Raw genomic sequence first — 19,268 nt, 5'->3', positions numbered from 1 at the left:
CACATAGTCGTGCAATGAAGACTGACTTTTTCATTTAAAGGCACGATCTTTAAAGTGTCAGAAAGAGAGAGAAGACACAGGAGAGGAGAGTTGTAGCTGGGGACCTGGGGTGGAAGCTCCCAGGCTCCCCCAGCATTGCCTGGAAGTCTGAGCGTGGTGACTGAGCCAGGGCAAGGAATGTGTGCCCTGGATGAGGGGGAGAACTCCATGCCACTATAGTGAACCCAAGAGAGAGGGGGACACTGCACATGGAAGAGGCCCTGGAGTGAGGGCTGCTACAAGAGGCATGGTAGCTGTAGTGTCAGATCCTGAGGCTGAGAGTACACAGAGTGACGTGTCAGAGCACAGGAGACATTATCCCCGCAGAGGAGGGATGAGCTGCAGTTGAGAGGTATGTTGTTGAAATAGGACATGCACACTTTAACAAACCAATCATTTCAGCGACAGGGCCTACCAAACAACTTTGACTGAAATGATTGGTTTGTTTGGGCCCCCACACCAAAAAAGCTATTCATCTCTCCCTGTACAGACTAAACAGGCTCTACTGAGGCAAGATGTCGTCCTCATCCTCAACCTCTGATTCCTCTCCCCCTACAGTGTCTACTTCCTCCTCATCACACATTATCAATTCGTCCCCGCTGGACTCCACAACCACAGGTCCCTCTGTAGTATCTGGAGGGCAGTGCTGTACTTCATTGAGGAATTGATTATTCATTTTTATAAACATCATTTTTTCAACGTTGTGAGGAAGCAACCTCCTTCGCCGCTCACTGACCAGGTTCCCCGCTGCACTAAAAACTCTTTCCGAGTACACACTGGAGGGGGGACAACTCAGGTAAAATAGAGCCAGTTTGTACAGGGGCTTCCAAACTGCCTTTTTTTCCTGCCAGTAACAATATGGACTGTCTGACATGTCTACTTGGATGGTGTCAGCAAAGTAATCATCCACAATTTTTTCTATTGTCACAGCATCCAATGCAGCGAGAGTAGACATGTCTGCAATGGTTGGCAGGTCCTTCAGTCCGGACCAGATGTTATCAGCATCCCCGCCAGTGCCTCTTTTGGGAAAACTGAGCTTTTTCCTCGCAGCCATAGATGTGGAAGAAAATGAGGGTGGAGCTGTTGGCATGTCACGGTCCTCTTCAGAGGACAATCTCCTGACCAGCAGGTCTTTGCACCGCTGTAGACTTGTGTCCGCCGGAAACAGAGACACAACATACGCTTTAAACCGAGGATCGAGCACGGTGGCCAGAATGTATTCCTCTGACTTTAAAAGAGTGACCACCCTCGGATCCTGGCAAAGCGTACGAAGGGCTACATCCACAAGAGCTACATGCTTGCTGTAATCGCAATGGCTTACCAGCTCCTCCCTCACTTTCTCCAGCTACTTCTGCAACAGCCTGATCAGGGGAATGACCTGACTCATGCTGGCAGTGTCGGAACTGACTTCTCGTGTGGCAAGTTCAAATGGCTGCAGAACCTTGCACAACACGGAAATCAGTCTCCACTGCGCTTGACTCAGGCGCATCCCCACTCCTTTGCCTATGTCGTAGGTGGCTGTGTAGGCCTGAATGGCCTTTTGCTGCTCCTCCATCCTCTGCAGCATATAGAGGGTGGAGTTCCAGCGCGTCACAACCTCTTGTTTGAGGTGATGGCAGGGCAGGTTCAAGCTTTTTTGATGTGCCTCTAGTCTGCGGTAGGCACTGGCTGAATGCCGAAAGTGTCCAGCAATTTTGCGGGCCACCGCAAGCATCTCCTGCACACCCCTGTCACTCTTGAGGTAATGCTGCACCACCAAATTAATGGTGTGGGCAAAACATGGGACGTGCTGGAAATTGCCCATATTTAATGCCCGCACAATGTTACTGGCATTGTCTGACACCACAAATCCCCATGAGAGTCTAAGTGGGGTAAGCCACTGGGAGATAATTTCCCTCATTTTCTCTAATATGTTGTCAGCGTTGTGCCTCTTATTAAAGCCTGTAATGCACAATGTTGCCTGCCTTTGCATGAGCAGCCATTTTGTAGATGCTGCTACTGATGCAGCTGTTGCTGTTGCTGCGGAAGGGGATGCATCTACCCAGTGGGCTGTCACAGTCATATAGTCCTTCGTTTGCCCAGAACCACTTGTCCACATGTCCGTGGTTAAGTGGACAGTGGGTACAACCGCATTTTTAAGAGCACTGAGGACACTTGATCGTACTTCTCTGTACATTTTTGGTATCGCCTGCCTAGTGAAGTGGAATCTCGAGGGGATTTGGTACCGGGGACACAATACCTCCATCAACCCTCTAAATCCCACTCCACTGATGGCGGACACCGGGCGCACGTCTAACACCAACATTGCAGTTACAGCCGCAGTTATACGCTTTGCAATAGGGTGACTACTATCGTATTTGGTGGTCATGGCAAACGACTGTTGGACGGTCAATTGTTTGGTGAAAGACTTAGCGGTCTTACGACTTCCCCTCTGGGAAGATGACCGACTAACAGCAGCAACAGCAGCAGTGGCAGTAGTAGGCGTACCGCTGCAGGATTCCTCGGATGAATCCCGTATTGAGGAGGACTCAGTCTGGCTGCTGACTTGGGCTGCAGGACTGAATCTGATGGAGATTGTGGAGGAAGTTGACGAGGAGGGTGTTGCTGGTGTGTATCCAACTGGACCACGGGATTTAGGTGTCCCTGTACCGATGAGGGTCCTAGCCCCAGTTCCTGAACTAACCACTGAACTATGAAGGTTATTCAGGTGACGTATAAGGGAGGATGTTCCTAGGTGGGCAAGATCCTTACCCCTGCTTATTTGAGCTTTACATAAGCTACATATTGCCATACATTGGTTGTCTGGATTTGGATAAAAATAACTCCAGACCGAAGAGGTGCATTTTTTGGTCTTCTGACCAGGCATGACGATGGGCTTTTTCATCCCATGGACATCAGCTGTTTCCCCCCCTGGTGCCTCATTTACAATAACCACATCACCATCCTCATCATCAAGTTCCTCCACAGCGCCAGCTACATCATCAATAGCCTCCTCCCGAGCCACCTCTTCCCGTACAGTGATGGGAAGGTCAGGCTTGACAACCACCAACACCCTTGGACTCGCCTTGGGGATTTGTGATAATTTCTCTTTAGAAGGCAGAGTTGTTTGCTGTTTTGTTGCTGACAGCATAACTCTCTTCAATTTTTTGTAGGGGGGGGGAGGAGGAGGAGGGCTAAGATCCGTGGGTGAAGCTGAACCACTAGTCATGAACACGGGCCAGGGCCTAAGCCGTTCCTTGCCACTCCGTGTCGTAAATGGCATATTGGCAACTTTACGTTTCTCCTCAGATGATTTTAAGTTTCTCTTTTTGCTACTTTTTCTTAACTTGGGCTTTTTGGATTTTACATGCCCGGTACTACGAGATTGGGCATCGGGCTTGGAAGACGACGTTGATGGCATTTCATCGTCTATGTCATGACTAGTGGCAGCAGCTTCAGCATTAGGAGGAAGTGGGTCTTGATCTTTCCCTACTTTATCCTCCAAATTTTTGGTCTCCATTATATGTAGCACAAGATACTGCAGAATGTGTGAACTTGGTAATATTGCAGTACCAATGGACTTATACTGCTGGATTGGTTTTGCAAATTTGGTTATAATTATTATTTTTTATTTTTTTTTTAAATTTTTTATTTTTTTTTACTTTTTTCTTATTTTTAAAAAACTTGGGAATAGTGGGGAAATAACTATGCCCTTAGAAGCACAGAGCACAGGACACAGCACCACTGGACTGAACAGGACACGGCACAGGACCCAGCAGCACTACGGAACTCAGCAGGACAGAGCACAGGACACAGCACCACTGGACTGATACTGCAGAATGTGTGAACTTGGTAATATTGCAGTACCAATGGACTTATAATGCTGGATTGGTTTTGCAAATTTGGTTATAATTATTATATATTTTTTTTTTTAAAAAAATTTTATTTTTTTTTACTTTTTTTTTATTTTTTAAAAACTTGGGAATAATGGGGAAATAACTATGCCCTTAGAAGCACAGAGCACAGGACACAGCACCACTGGACTGAACAGGACACGGCACAGGACCCAGCAGCACTACGGAACTCAGCAGGACAGAGCACAGGACACAGCACCACTGGACTGATACTGCAGAATGTGTAAACTTTGTAATATTGCAGTACCACTGGACTTTTACTGCTGAATGTGTGAACTTGGTAATATTGCAGTACCAATGGGCTTATACTGCAGGATTGGTTGTGAAAATTTTGTGGTAATTAAAAAATATTAAAGTAGTTTTTGGTATTTTTTAAAAAAACTTTTTTTTATTTTTTTAAACACAGGGGAATATTGGGGAAATAACTATGCCCTTAGAAGCACAGAGCACAGGACACAGCACCACTGGACTGAACAGGACACAGCACAGGACCCAGCAGCACCACTGACCTCAGAAGGACAGAGCACAGCACACAGCACCACTGGACTGATACTGCAGAACACAGCACAGCACAGCACTAAACAGCACAGCACTAAACAGCACAGCACAGCACAGCACTAAACAGCACAGAACTAAACAGCACAGAACTAAACAGCACAGAACTAAACAGCACAGAACTAAACAGCACAGAGGACCACCTAACACACCCTCCCTCTACCCTGATCAATGCCCGAGTGAAGATGGCGGCGACTAGCGGGGAATTTATAGGATCCGAGTATCGCGAGATCTGACAACGGGATTATGAGTCAGAGCCTCAGTTTCACTTTTGAATTTGGCGCCAATACCCGGATCTGTCTCGGATCCGACTCGGATCCGCAACGTTCGGGTGGGCTCGGATTTCAGAAATCCGAGTGCGCTCATCCCTAGTAAAGATACATAGAAAAAAGAGCAGCATGTAAAGATGAAAGATGTTTATGTAAAAGAAGTCCCTGGGGGGTATTCAATTGTTGCTCCGGCCGCTGGAAGAACAAGCGCGTTAAAACTATTACCGTTTATACGGTAATTACTCGCTGAATTTCATCTCGCAGCTCCCTTGTTACTTAAATACGCAGACATTTTTTACATAGACGCCAAATACAATATTTTATTTAGGTGTTGCTGTCTGGAGGGGCGTTCTAGACATTTTCATTGTTTTGCAACCAAGCATCTGGCCGCATTAAGGATCTGCACAGAGAGTTTCTCAGAATATTACAAAATGAAAGCTAGAATATGATTGGTTGCTATAGGCAACATCTCCACTTTTCAAACCCGCCGGAAAACTATCAACTTGATACATTTACTCCCAGGTGTCTTCCTCCAGTGGTCTGTCCAAATCAGCTTCTTATTTAAGTTCATGTATAGGGCAGCCTAGCAGTCTGTTTGGTGGTGATGAGGAGATGATAAAGAATGTAGATAATATCTTTTGGAATATGGTTGAGAGACTCAAGTGGGGTTAGAGACTTCATAATATTGGGCTTAGAAAGGGAGTCAACATAATATTTCACCTGTTGATATACAAATGAACTGATAGTCGGAAATTCTATTCATCCAGTTTTTATATATGAAAATGCTTCCGAAATATAAATATGGATTACCACACGGTCATTCAATAATTTTTATTCCACAATTGCTGCTCATTAAAATTATTGAAATCTGTTTACCTGTACAATTTCTGCAAGTGTGAATTACATTTTTCATTCTTACTTACTTTTATCCTGGAATTACTAAGTCCAGAACAAAATACATTGTAATAACAGTGTAAAATAAAAATATTAATATTGCAAAATAGAAATATTCTACATATATATTGCAACTCACGCTGGCAAACGTTGCCCTTTTTGCTGTAACCTGGCATACAGTCACATTTAAGACTTTCTCCTAACTTCACACAACGAGCATTTTCCCCACAATTCAATGCTTTGCAGGACAAGGATTCTGAAAATAAAAATAAGAAAGATGAAAGTTTCACTAACAAACTGTGGTGAGTTTAGAAATGAATGGTCACTGGCTGCATATTGACAGACTATAACCAAATATTCCAGAAATGTCTAGGCCCATATCGCTGGCCAGTTTACCTTGTTCACAAGTCGAGCCCATATAACCGGCTTCACAGATACAACTTCCATCCCCGGTAATTCCAGCTTTACAAATTCCTTGTTTGCATTGACAAGCTGGAACACAAATGTACATTGTTTGCTTTAGTTTAAATATTACATAAGAAATAAATGATTGTGAGCACAATGACTTATAGTAGTGAATGGAAACTAAAGGGCAGTACAGATAGTTGGTCTTTTACATATTTCAGCAACTGGCAGGTCAGTGTTATGAACATACATGGGAGTAATTAGGAACAATATGAAAATATATGTCGTAGCTGATACCTTACCATATTAAAATATCAACACTTAATAAAAAATTATGCCTTTAATGTAGTGAGGGGCAACATGCGGCCGGCTGGTACTTCGGCTGTGGCTTGATGGTTCTTACTACTTTATTGTCAGATTTGTTTGTAACAGCTTGTAACACTTGTTTGAAATGGGTGCTTATGTTATTACAGATAAAGGTCTCTTTCTTTGATTAAATGTGTGGTTTTAACTTATTACTGAGATTAAGGGGGGAATTCAATTCTCCCCGAAGAACGGCCATGTAAAACGTATTACCGTTATTATGGTAATATTAACCCGGCTTTCTGCTCGCAGCTCAGGGAACTGTGAGCAAAAAGCCGGCTTTGATACTACCGTAATAACGGTATTTAAGCGCACTTGTACCGTAATATTGGTAGTAGTGCGCAGGCCGCATTACTTTTCACGGTAACGCGGCCAATTGAATTCCCCCCTAAGGGTAATGTGCGGCCCTTTAAAACTGTATTATGTATAATATAAAGTATCCTGTTAAGTGGCATTGTCAGATCAGAACATGTAGTGTTCTATATTACATATAGGGCACCAGGCATGATATGACTCTCACCAGCAACAAAGTGTCCTTGAAAAGTTTGCTCAAATACCAGCTACTTTATAATGTATAAGACTTTGGGCCAGCTATGAAGCTGTAAGATAGCAGTGTTAGATGTTATCTCCTGAATGTCTGCCTCAGTGATGTCACCAGTTTCTTGTGAACAGATAGGCTGCATTCTTATAAATATTGATTTAGTCCACATATGTATAGCCTCTACTGTCTGCAGATGATGGATGATCTTTAGGTGTCAAAGTGCTAGCAAAGTTCATTCGTCCAGTTGGAGCAGCAGGTTGGGATCACCAAGTGACATCTTCAGCATGATCTGTCAATCATGGGTATAACACCTTGTTATTGCATCAAGCACAATGCAATTTTCTTTGGCCCTCCTGAATGAGTAACAGCCATACACAAGGACTATGAAATATATTATTTTAATCACCTCTCTATTGTGTTATAATTATGAGCCCTCTGATCAATTTGATTAAAATGTAGCGACTAACCAGAGTTACAGTTCACGCCATAGAGAAATGGATCAGCGCATTCTTTGCAGGAAAAGCCGGTGAATCCCTCCTGTACAACACATACAAAACAATGATAAAATGTTTAAACGGATATCGAGATGTATGGCAAATAATTCTAAATAACCTGCTTAAAAGAAATTAAGTTTATTGTGTTGTTTAGTTACAATTTGGATAAAAATGCTTGTTACCCTATTGGGGAGGGGGGGTTTGGTGGGGAGCAGCATGGAGGGGTGGGAGAAACCTATTTGAGATATATAAGTGAGAGGAGAAAAACAAATGAGAAATTTGTAAGACTAAAGACAGAGGGAGAACGTCTTGCGGATGGAGACATCGGTATAAAGGATCATCTAAATAAATACTTAAATACTTAAAATAAATAAATACTTCTGTTCGGTATGTACAGTAGGAGAAAGAAAGCAACCTATGCAAAATAACAGAAATTTTGGTGCCAAGAAGCCAGAAAGGAGTCTTTTTACAGAGGAGAAGATCCTGACAGATTTCACAAAACTGAATGTAGACAAGTCAATAAGACCAGATGGATTACATCCTAGATCACAAAAAGAGATTGGGCAGCACGGTGCCTTAGTGGTTAGCACTTCTGCCTCACAGCACTGGGGTCATGAGTTTGATTCCTGACCATGGCCATCTGTGTGACGTTTGTATGTTCTCCTCGTGTTTGTGTGGATTTCCTCTGGGTGGTCCGGTTTCCTCCCACACTCCAAAGACATACTGGTAGGTTAATTGGCTGCTATTAAATTGACCTTATTCTCTCTCGGTCTGTGTGTATGTATGTTAGGGAATTTAGACTGTAAGCTCCAATGGGGCAGGGACTGATGTGAGTGAGTTCTCTGTACAGCACTGCAGAATAGGTGGCACTATACAAATAGCTGATGATGATTACAAGGGTGTTAGTTACTCCATTAACAGAAATATTCAACCAGCCACCAATAAAAGGAGGGGTCCCAGAAGATTGGAAAAGTGCTAGTGTAGTCCAGATTCACAAAAGTACAAAGGAAGCTGGTAACTACATATCAGTCAGCCTGACCTCAGTGGTGGGGAAATTAATTGAAACACTCCTGAAAGAAAAAAATGGTAGAATATCTCAAATTAAGCAATTTACAAGATTCCAAGAAGCTTGGACTTACTGGGGAAAGAATGCGTAAAAGAAATTGGATTCATTTTCTGATTGGGTGATCAAGATCATCTGAAATAGTGTCTCCTAGGTGTCTTTCCTCCAACTACTGAGAGGTATTGAAGCCACCACATAGGCTGTGAGACCACACCTAGGATACTGTGCTTAGTTCTGAAGGCCATATCTCAGGGAGGACATAAATTACAGATTGTGCAAAAAAAAGGGCTATTAGAAATATGCATGGTCTACAATACAAAATATCTGACAGGCCTAAAGGATCTCAATTTGTATAGCTTGGAGACTAGGGTGAGGGTAAATATGAAGGCGCTTTCAAATATATCAAAGATTTTAAAAAAGTACATGAGAGAAGAAGAGAAGTATTAGAGCAAACTAGAAGATATCAGGACTCATCTGCAGCTGCAATTAAGAGATTGTGGCTTTTGATTGGTCATCTGGTCACCTTCCACCACCATATTGAAGTGACAAATAATGTATATTTGCCAGTTCTGCATTACAGAACTTCAGGAATTAGCAGGTTAGTAACATTTAGGTAGTTTGTGGTACAGCTGTTATACTTATTTATGAAATGGTCTATTTTATCATTTGCAGACATAGTGAACAGCCCAAACCTACAGTAAAAGTTGTTGGAGGGTTGCCAAAAAGTATGCGGAGGTAAAATATCAACAAGACTTACATCACATATACATGTCCCATTGCCATTCACTCCATCCATGCAGTTCCCATGACCATTACAAGGCTGCAGGGATCCTCCGGGACATTCTGCAAGGAATAAGAATTAGAATGAGCATGTGGCACCATGCATTTTCATACTCAATAATACACCAGCTTCTATCTACAAATCACGCTAGTCATTGGTTTTAGAAATGTTTACTTCTTCATTTTTTTTATTTTTTAATTTGTGGCCTTTCTTTCCTCAATAAAGCCAAAACATTTTATGCGATATAAAATATTTGACCGTAATCTAACTGCTAGCTACGCACCTCAGGTGGTCACATGCTTTTGACTACATCTGTTTTGCTAAATTATTTTTCTTTTTTCTACCTAAGTGAATATTATATTGGTTTTTAGGGAACTTCTTATGGTACAGTTGAGTAAATATAATTTTCATGAAGATGTACAAAACATTTTTTAAAAATACACTTTTTCCCACTTCCCACGAAAAAAAACGTTCAAGTTGTTAGCCATAAAGTTTGTATATACATTTTTCTATGTGAGTAATTTTTACTTTATTTTGGAAACAAAAATGTTCTATTAGGAATACCTGAAGCCTCCTTAAAGTAGAAGTCACCAACATAGAACTTGGCCTTACTGAGAGTATTGAACATTTTACCACTAACCCGGTACCTTTGGGCAGTCAAATAAAAAGATAATGGCATTAGGACCTTCTTGGGTTTACACAGAGTCATTGAGATTTGATGAATAATGTATGATGTGATCATTTTGAATATCCGCACAGTTATTATTAATGACACAATGTGGCATATTCAATTCTTTAGTTTCCCCGCGGCGTTAAATCTAGTACCAGTATTACGGTAATAGTAAGCTGGATTTTAGCTCGCAGCTCCCTGAACCGCGAGCTGAAATCCAGTGAGAAAAGTACCTTCATACCGGTATTTACGCGCACTATTACAGTAATGACGGTAATAGTGCGCGCGCCGCAAGATTTTTGGCTATAACGCCAACAATTGAATATGCCCCAATGTGGTGTATCTATGAAACTGATATAAAGTAAATCTAGAGTAAATTGTGGTGTTAGTTAGGATTCAATAGTCACAATTCAGAAATAAAACTAAAAAAACCCTGACATTTTTATTCCCATCATTCTTTGCACTAGTTATCAGAAATATCCCCACTATCTGCATTTATACAACTCATGTTTTATTTATTATTTGTATATATTCGAAACATATGGACAATTGGAATAAAACATAAATCTATCACAATCCCTGTGATTTATTTCCACATCAAGATAATAATATTTAGCCTCGGTAATATTGACACATTTCTTGGGATTCTTGCTAAAATAACAATTACAGTGAAATTATTTTCATATTCTTGGATGTCAGCCAAATGGCCAAACCACTGGGTGATTGCCAGCTCAGTGACACAATAAGGGTCAATTAAGAAACTAAAAAAGTACAAAAGCTTATTGCTTTTTGTGATGTTATGAAACTACATTAATTGATTGAATTGATTGAATATATTAGAAAGTGTTGATGAGTGTGATGAATCAGAATTATAACTCCATTATCCATTCCGGATAACAAAATAATAAATTACATATTAACAAGGGATATGCTTTAAGACTGCATAAGATTTATAGCTTACCACTTTATTCATATCAGAATTTCATATCTATTATTTATAGACGTATATTTAAGAGATTTAGAATATATTGACCTCCAAGATCATCGGCTCTGCTTCCCCTATTGATCTAACATATATTAATTGTTATTTCGCTCTTAGTTTTGGTTTTAATTAAGCTAAATAAAAGTTATTTTTTTGTTATGACTGTGTGTCTACTATTTGGGTGATATAAAAAAAGGAAATTTTTTTTCCATTCCTCTGTCTCCTCCTGAAGATGACCATATTTATTAGATGTTATATAGAGTGATAAGCGTGCCTCCCTTAAATAGTATTTTCTCTCTTTTTTTTTTGTTACTATACATGCCTTTATACTACAGAGAGTGCACCCTAAATAAGAAATATTTTCAAGACTAACCAACATGCAGATCACATATCTTTATGCTACATTTTATAAAAATAGATAAATAATACATTGTAAAAAATAGATAAGAATTGATTTGTTTTCTTAAAAAAGGTAAAAAACATTAAACATTGAAAAAAGTGCTTTATTCAATGTTGGAGACAACAGATCATGTATTTCAGTGGTACAAGTAAGTAATATTTTTTAGATAGTCTTTGTTCCTACAATCAAAGCAAAAATAAACTCCATCTACTCTAGCGATACATTTTGGATCATTATTTGGATCTGCAGAACAGAGTGTGAGGGAAAGGACCAATGAGACCCATCTCACATTGCCCCAATTTTCATGGAATCAGCAAGTACCTTTGATCGATCTCTGGCAAGTTAGCTACATACCTGTGCAGGTAGAGCCCCAGTATCCTTTACAGCACGCAGGTTGCAGACTGGTAATTTGGCAGACGTGAGTGCAACCCTGTTGTGACAAGATCACTCCTCCCAGATCCACTGTATATCTACAGAAGATAACCAGAGAGACTCAATATAACTAAATACCTACATATCAAGGACACTCCTCGTTTAAAGGAGGTAGTTTTACTAGAAGAAAATTGGTATATACAAAATTGTGGGATTACAAGAATTAATTTAAGTCTTTAAACAGCTAACACAGTTAACTCAACTATTTTAAAAAGATAGATGTATTCACTGACCTAAGCTTGTGGGAAGGCTTTATAGGCAATGCCTAAGGCAACAGAGGCACAGGGCCAGCTACTCTTATTTTCTAAATTAATAATTTGTTACTTATATATTACATACATTTAACCATGGGCTCTATTAGGACTGGTTTACTTCCATGTACTTACTATATACAAATGGGATGGGGTTTGGACCACAGAGCATCATTGCTGAGATAAAAAAAAACTTACCTGCACCCAATTTTCCCCATTCCAGATGTTACTTTTACTGCATTCCTTGGGCAAGCATATTTTAAAGCTGCAGCACATGACATGCACTCTGAAGTTATTTTTAACGTCTTCTTCACATCACAACGCTTGATTTTCAACTGTATTAACAAAAGTGGAATATGAAAATATGCATTTAAATGGTTTACATTCAGGCTTTGATACAAAATTATAACTTTATCAAGTCCACTGTACATATGTGTGTTAACAGGCTAAGACAGGCCTGTCCAACCTGCGGCCCTCCAGGTGTTGTGAAACATGCCCTTCCAGCTATCAAATGGTTGTCTACTGGCAATGCATGCTGGGGCTTGTAGTTTCACAACATCTGGAGGGCCGCAGGTTGGACAGGCCTGGGCTAAGAGCTGCTACAATGATATTTTTCTCCTTCGATATAAAAAGTATTCTATAAATGCTGGGAGCCTTTGCATGAAAATTCCAATATTTTGTTATAATTTATTATTTAAAAGAAATTGCCAACACAAGGTTAACCTTGTACAGTATATAGAGATGATTTAGCCAAAATGTTCCGCCTCTCTTTCCTGTACACTATCTACCAATACAAAAGAGGAAATCGGGAGAGCAAGTTCCTGATTTTGGGGTAAGTGTAAGGCTGTTAGTGATTGCTTAGTGATGACATCTTTGCACTACCCAGAGAGCACGAACTGCCTCTTACCAAGTATATATATATGACTGTTACTATGGTGTCAGCATTGGGATGTCAGTGCCAGCTTTGTTTAGCAACAACATATGTGCACTAACTCAGCAGGTACAGTCCAATGGACTCTGACACTATTACACCATGGGCATTTTCCTTGTGTGACCATTCCTAATGATGCCACTGATACAAATTATTATAATTGCCTGCAAATGAAGAATGTATTAGCTGTGTGTCACTGCCTGTGAGCACAGTGTTACTGTAAGAACGAAGTGTAGTTTTTTCCATAAATCAGCAATGTCCCAAGCAATATTTCTTACCAAAGGGTATTCTTGACACCTGTGTACATACCAACCTTACCCTGATAAAATAGTCTCTGAATAAATCAAGAGGTACACAGAGGGCTAGACGAGGAGTGTTTGCTTTCCTGTACATAACTCTTTTTGGGATGTTTTATAGTTGTTTGCAGTCCCCTCAACCAACATTAGTCACATATTGCAGCAAATAAGTGTCATAAGGACTGGGCCAAAAGAAGCCTCTATGGCTATTTTACTAACATTGCATTTATGGTGCAAGGCTTTAATTAAATGATTGCTTTAATTGTCTAATTTGCATTAGACATATAAAAACGCATTGATATCCATTCAGTGCATTGTCAGTTATTCCATTAGCTAAGCCAGTCTCTAGGTCAAGTCTATTTTACAATGCAGTGAAACATATATTTATATGATTAGATTTTGTTGAAATGTAGGGGATCCAATACATTGGAGGATACCATTTATCAGATTGCCACATTATTAAGCCCATGTTAGGTTTCCAGGAGAAACCACCTCAATCTGACTGCATACTGCTGTGATACTCAATGGGTGGGGGACAGTGACATATTTGCTAGTGCAATTAGCTGCAGTGGGAAGTCGTGCATGGTGTTTTCCACCTAGCAAACTTAGAAATAGTGAAACTTAACCACACAGAAGTGTGTTCATGTACTTGCAAATTTGTTTCTGCGGGTGGTGTTGTACTGAAGTCAAGGTTCCATAGGGTTATTCTCAAGAAAGTAGAGAGGAGTTGTGGAGGCCGGTAATGTTGGTTGCTAGGAGGCACAAGAGTAGAAAAGATGTCTTCAGCACTGTTACTATTTTATTCTCATTCCTCTAAGCAAATAACACCACCCAAATCCACAACCTTAATCCTCCGGAAAACCTAAATTCAAAGAATGACCACAAACACAGTTTCATTTTTTGTTGGGTATTAAAGGGCTATTTTATTGTGATAAAGCTATAACCAACATGAGTATAAAACATGGCAACTATCATAACATATCCAATCATATATTTAAAAACCCATAAAAAACTCCAACATAACATTCCAACATAAAGAAATGCTGCACTAACTGTCCTTTGTTAACTCAGTGGGCACGACCTCATAGATAAAGTGGAGCAAGATGAGAAACATAAAGGTCTCTAAGTTCTCAATCAATTCCCAATTCATCCTTCCTGACATAGAGAAGATATCTATTAGAGCCACTTCTGCCAATAGTAAAAATGACCCCTTACCTAAGCCTGGCCTGGATGCCTCAGTAGATACGCCAATATAGAAAGAGTAGTAGAGGCTACTAGGATACCCCTACCCTACATAATGCACCTTTCATTACTGTAATGAACTGATACTTTGTGAGTGGTAATCCATCCTGGTAAATCAACCTCCCACCACCCATTGCGTGAAAACTAAGAAAATTCCTACATAATTGAACTGGTCAGACAGATAAATCATGATTCGACCCCAAAGTAACCCAGACTCTATTTACCAAAAGTATTTATTTTGCATTTTTCCATCCAAAAATGCACCTACCTCACAACTGAACTGAACATATTCACACGAACCCTCCTAAGAGTTGACTTACTGACAACTAAGTAATCCACCCATCCTTATTGCTTCAAAGAATGCCAGACCAAAGGCCAAAGAGTGCCACCTCAAATGTAGAGAAGCATATCGTTGCCATCAAAGGCTGCAACAAATTGAAAGTCCTTACATTGCCTGACATACCATGAACTCCTGAAACAAGTCTGATACTTCCAATAAAATGAACAGAAAGGCCAGGCCCACCATCTTTGTTGACAATGTCTGAGACTGAAACTCCCTGTGCAAAATAATTGTGCAGAAGTTACAGCACACCTTCCACTCTCCTGCAATCACTAGAAAAACCTCAAAATCTATCCTCAGCCTTATCTGAATGAGATACTATACTCCAGTGCCAGCACTATTAGGAAAAGCTTGCGGATCATAAGGTTCCTTATAAGACCAATCATTATCCTAATATGGAGGTCAACACTTCACATACCAACTACTCCCGAAGACCACCCTAAACCAAGCTGCTGCATCCATGCATAGTTCCAAGGACTGATTCAAGACATCTGGCCTGTGCAAAAAAACAAACAAACAAAAAAACCCTTTCCTAAACCGTCAGTTTATTCACAACTAAAGTAACTTGTCTTGGTGTAATCAATCTCAATTCCTAGGAAGCTCAAACAAGTTGTTGATCCATCCATATTCTCATGAGCTGCTGACACTGAAGGAGGACACCATATACATCAAAACCCCCTGGGCCAACATCCCCTATTGTTCAAAGAGGTGACAGTAGATATCTGCTTTTGTCAACCATGACACTTAGCACAGCCCATTACAGGCACAGAGACACCAATTGTTTTGCCATTTTAATCCAACCTCTGCCCAGGACTGTGAACATACCTGTTGGGATCACAGAGTTTGGCCTGTTTTACACCACACATGCCTACTCCCATTCCTGAGTAAGGGGATCTGAGGCAAGAAGCAAGAGTGGGAAAGATGGATGATGAAAGAGGGTGTGGTATACTACATGGTGAAATTGTTAAGCGGAGGTCTGATAGGCTTTTCTAAACAGGTGGGGTTTCAATTACCATTTGAAGCTAAACAGGCTAGGGGAAAGACTGATAGAACAAGGTAAATTGTTCTAGTTGTAGAGGGTAGCACGGGATAAATCTTAAATAAGGTTGTGAGATGTGGTTACCAGAAAGGAGGAAAGGCAACAGTCATTGGTTGACCGGAGAGGGCGGGAGGGAGTATGTATGGAGATGAGGTTGGAGATGTAGAGAGCAGTGGAATTGAGAGGGTCTTGTACGTTAGGGTGAGGAATTTGAAGACGATTCTATAGAGGAAGAGAAGCTAGTATAAGGTTTGGCAGGAAGGGGAGGCAGATGTGGAGCAGTGAGATCGAAAGATAAGACTAGCTGCAGTATTACGTATAGATCGAAGAGGAGCGAGATGGCGGCAGGGCAGGCCAGTAAGGAGAAGGTTGTAGTAGTCGAGATGAGAAACTATCTGTGAGTGGATAAGAGTTATGGTGGCAACCTGGAAGAGGAAGGGTCTGATTTGGGCGATGTTGTGGAGATGGAAGCAACAGGATTGGGTAAGAGAATGAATGTGAGGGACAAAGGAGAGGGAGAAGTCAAGAATGACACCCAGTTAGCAGAGCTGGGTAACAGTGGAGATAGTGGTGTTGTCAACAGTGATAGAGAGGTTGGGAAAGGAGGAGGCTTTTGATGAAGGGAAGACAATGAGTTCAGTTTTGGCCATAAGTTTCTTAAGTTTGAGAAAGCATATGGACATCCATGAGGAGATGACGGGGTGGCAACTAGACACCAAAGAGGAGGGAAGAGGAGAGATCAGGAGATGAGATGTAGAGTTGAGTGTCATAGGCATTAAGGTGGTACTAGAGACTGAAGGAACTAATGAGTTCACCCAGGGAAGCACAGAGGAAAAAGCAGAGGGCCATGGACAGAACCCTATGGGACTCCTACGGGAAGGATGGTTGGGGAAGAAGGAGGAACCAGAGGTAGAAACAGAGAAGGAGCAGTTGGTGAGGTAGGAGGTGTACCACAAAAGGACAGTGTAAGAAACGTCAATGGTGTGAAGGGTGTACAGTAGGAGAGGGTAAAGATTATGATTACTGTTATTATCACAGATTATGGTCCTACAGCCTAAACACCTTTTATATCAGCAAAGACCTAACGAAGTCTGTTTTGATATTTTTGAGGAAGGAAAATTGACACCAACTCTTGCTTATGATTTAGTGCTCTGGTATATATGAACTTTGGTTCTGGGGACAGGAGTTATCTTAATAATTCATTATTAAGAAGAATGTGCCAATGTATCCCTAAAATTTCTTCAAAGCATTTGTCAGACTTGTTCTCTTATTGTTCTCAAGTTTTGGTTTGCAAGTAAGAAGTGTGGTTCGGTCTAAAACATTGGTTTTATCAAAGGCTTGAGTGAACACAGTAATATTGTACTCCTACTTTTGGGAATTTATAACAAGAACGTTACGTGTTGTTGTTCATAGGTGGAGACACTTTGGAGGTGGTTGCTTTTAATGGTGATAATGAGGTTTCAATCTACCTTTTTGGTATAAGTTTTGGTATTGAAAATGTTGTGCTCTTTACAAATTTCCAAATCTAGGACAATTTTTGTGCTGCTTCAACTCGTTTCAGAGAGTTTACATGTCAGTAGTAATTGTTTCTCAGAATTTGATGCTTTTTTTTTTTCATTAATACATTTTGATGTGAGAGTCAACCTGATTCAAATGGTAATTTTGCAAAACAAGCTATATATGTATAGAACTGTAAGACTTGTACTTGTGTATAACGATTTGATATCAAATCTAACCAGCATATAGTAGGGCTGTCAAGTGACTTTCGCTATAGTCTTTATTGTTTTTGTGGCATCACAAAACTAACTTTTTTGAGCAATAACTAAAGGTTGGAAGAACAAATTTGATGTATTGCAAGAGATTGGATGTCAGTGGTTTAATGGAAATAGTGGCGGGTGTGTTGGAAATCTTATTAACTTTATAATTTATGAATCAAAGCAAGTATTCTTATTATTCTTTGAAGATCAATGTAGATGTAAAATGTATTCAGCCATGTTGTCTGGAGCAAATTTGAGGCCTTTTCTCAACAAACTAATGTGATTTTCCTGAAGATGAAAATAACTAAAATGTAAAATCCCTGCAGTTTTCATCTGGGCAATGCCCTTTAAGCCTCACTTTTCTTTTCAATTTTCTTGCTATTTATTCCTCTGTTGCCATGTCTTGTACCATATGTTTTCTTATTTTCTTGGAGTCATTACATCCTGTGCCACTGAGATTCCTGGGGAAGATTCTGGTGGCTATGGTTAGTAATATATCAGTTCTAAAAATATTGCACATCTCTCCTTGGGCATTAGAATAGTTTTTTTCAAATATGCTAATCTCCTTATTTTCCACAATTGTATATATCAGAGGTTTTGTGGGTGTCTCACAGCTTGACTGGCTCTTGCGGAATTCTTGTCTAAAAGGACTATTCAATGTAAGTCTTATGATTATTTTCAATTATGTCTAAGGATGATTAATGCAGAGATTCACTTAGTGGTTTGTATAAACTAGAGGAGGCCTGATGTCTGGGTGTTTTATTGTTCAAAGGTTTCAAGAAGGGGTGAGGGTGTAACTTTTGTGTTGGTCCTGGTTTCAGATTTCTTTTTTTTTCCATATCTAAGTTTAGGTTTAGTTACATGAAATGTAATTTACAGTTAAATCACAACAAAAACCTTTAAGTTATATTTCACTTGCAATACTGGTTTTATCTTATTTGGGAAATGGTCTTAAATTTTCAGCACATACTAAAAAGTAAAAGTAGTTATCTTTCTTGGGGGTAAATGTATGAAGGTGCGATTTTGCAAATCCAGTGATTTTCTCGGTAGAGTTGAAACTTGCAGATGTGTGAAGCTGAGATTTCCTGTAAAGTTGTGCTTCTGTCAAAATCGCTATTTCCAAAATTGATAGAGATCAAACTCCCGACTGTTTGCCACTCTGGCTATACAAGTCTTAAATGTATGAAGCTGCGATTTAGAGATTTAACTCTCCTGAGTTTGCTTTAAAATCCGCCAGATAGAACATGCTGCTTGCTAGCAGCGTGTTCTGTAAACACATCACTGTTACACTGTCTTGTCATACTGCCGGAGGTCCCGGCCGCTGTCAAATCTGTAAAAAATAAATGAAAGTGAAAATAAAAAAAAGCATGGGGTCCCCCCTCTATTCACTATTAACCCTAGTGCTGCTGGGGCCCTCTGGCTGAAGACAAGAATACTTCAAGCAACAAGGGGGCCCCCCTGGCCAAGAAGAACTGAAGACTTCAAGCAACAAGGGGGGGCTTTTTGCCCAAGAAGAGCAGAAGACATTACAAGCAGGGACTTTTGGATACAAATACTTTTTGGACATTTCAAGCGAAAACTTTTGGATGTACAAATAATTTTTGGAGTTTGCAAGCCGGACTTTGGGAATT

General features: G+C 40.3%; 1 protein-coding gene across 1 annotated transcript in view; it reads right to left on the bottom strand.

Moving 5' to 3' along the window:
* The window catches only part of STAB1 (stabilin 1), a 179,409-nt gene that overhangs the window by 143,653 nt on the left and 16,488 nt on the right, over positions 1 to 19,268 (bottom strand). The window contains exons 2-7 of the mRNA XM_075183082.1: positions 12,231 to 12,367; positions 11,704 to 11,819; positions 9,274 to 9,359; positions 7,427 to 7,496; positions 6,047 to 6,142; positions 5,790 to 5,906 (exon numbers count right to left, since the gene is read on the bottom strand). Of these exons, the coding sequence (XP_075039183.1) occupies positions 5,790 to 5,906; positions 6,047 to 6,142; positions 7,427 to 7,496; positions 9,274 to 9,359; positions 11,704 to 11,819; positions 12,231 to 12,367 (622 nt within the window). The remainder of the gene's footprint in view (positions 1 to 5,789; positions 5,907 to 6,046; positions 6,143 to 7,426; positions 7,497 to 9,273; positions 9,360 to 11,703; positions 11,820 to 12,230; positions 12,368 to 19,268) is intronic.

This window comes from Mixophyes fleayi, chromosome 8 (assembly GCF_038048845.1).
Source record: "Mixophyes fleayi isolate aMixFle1 chromosome 8, aMixFle1.hap1, whole genome shotgun sequence".
In the NCBI taxonomy this organism is placed as follows: domain Eukaryota; kingdom Metazoa; phylum Chordata; class Amphibia; order Anura; family Limnodynastidae; genus Mixophyes; species Mixophyes fleayi.
Note: the sequence above shows the minus strand (reverse complement) of the source record. Positions and strands in the feature narration are given on the sequence as shown.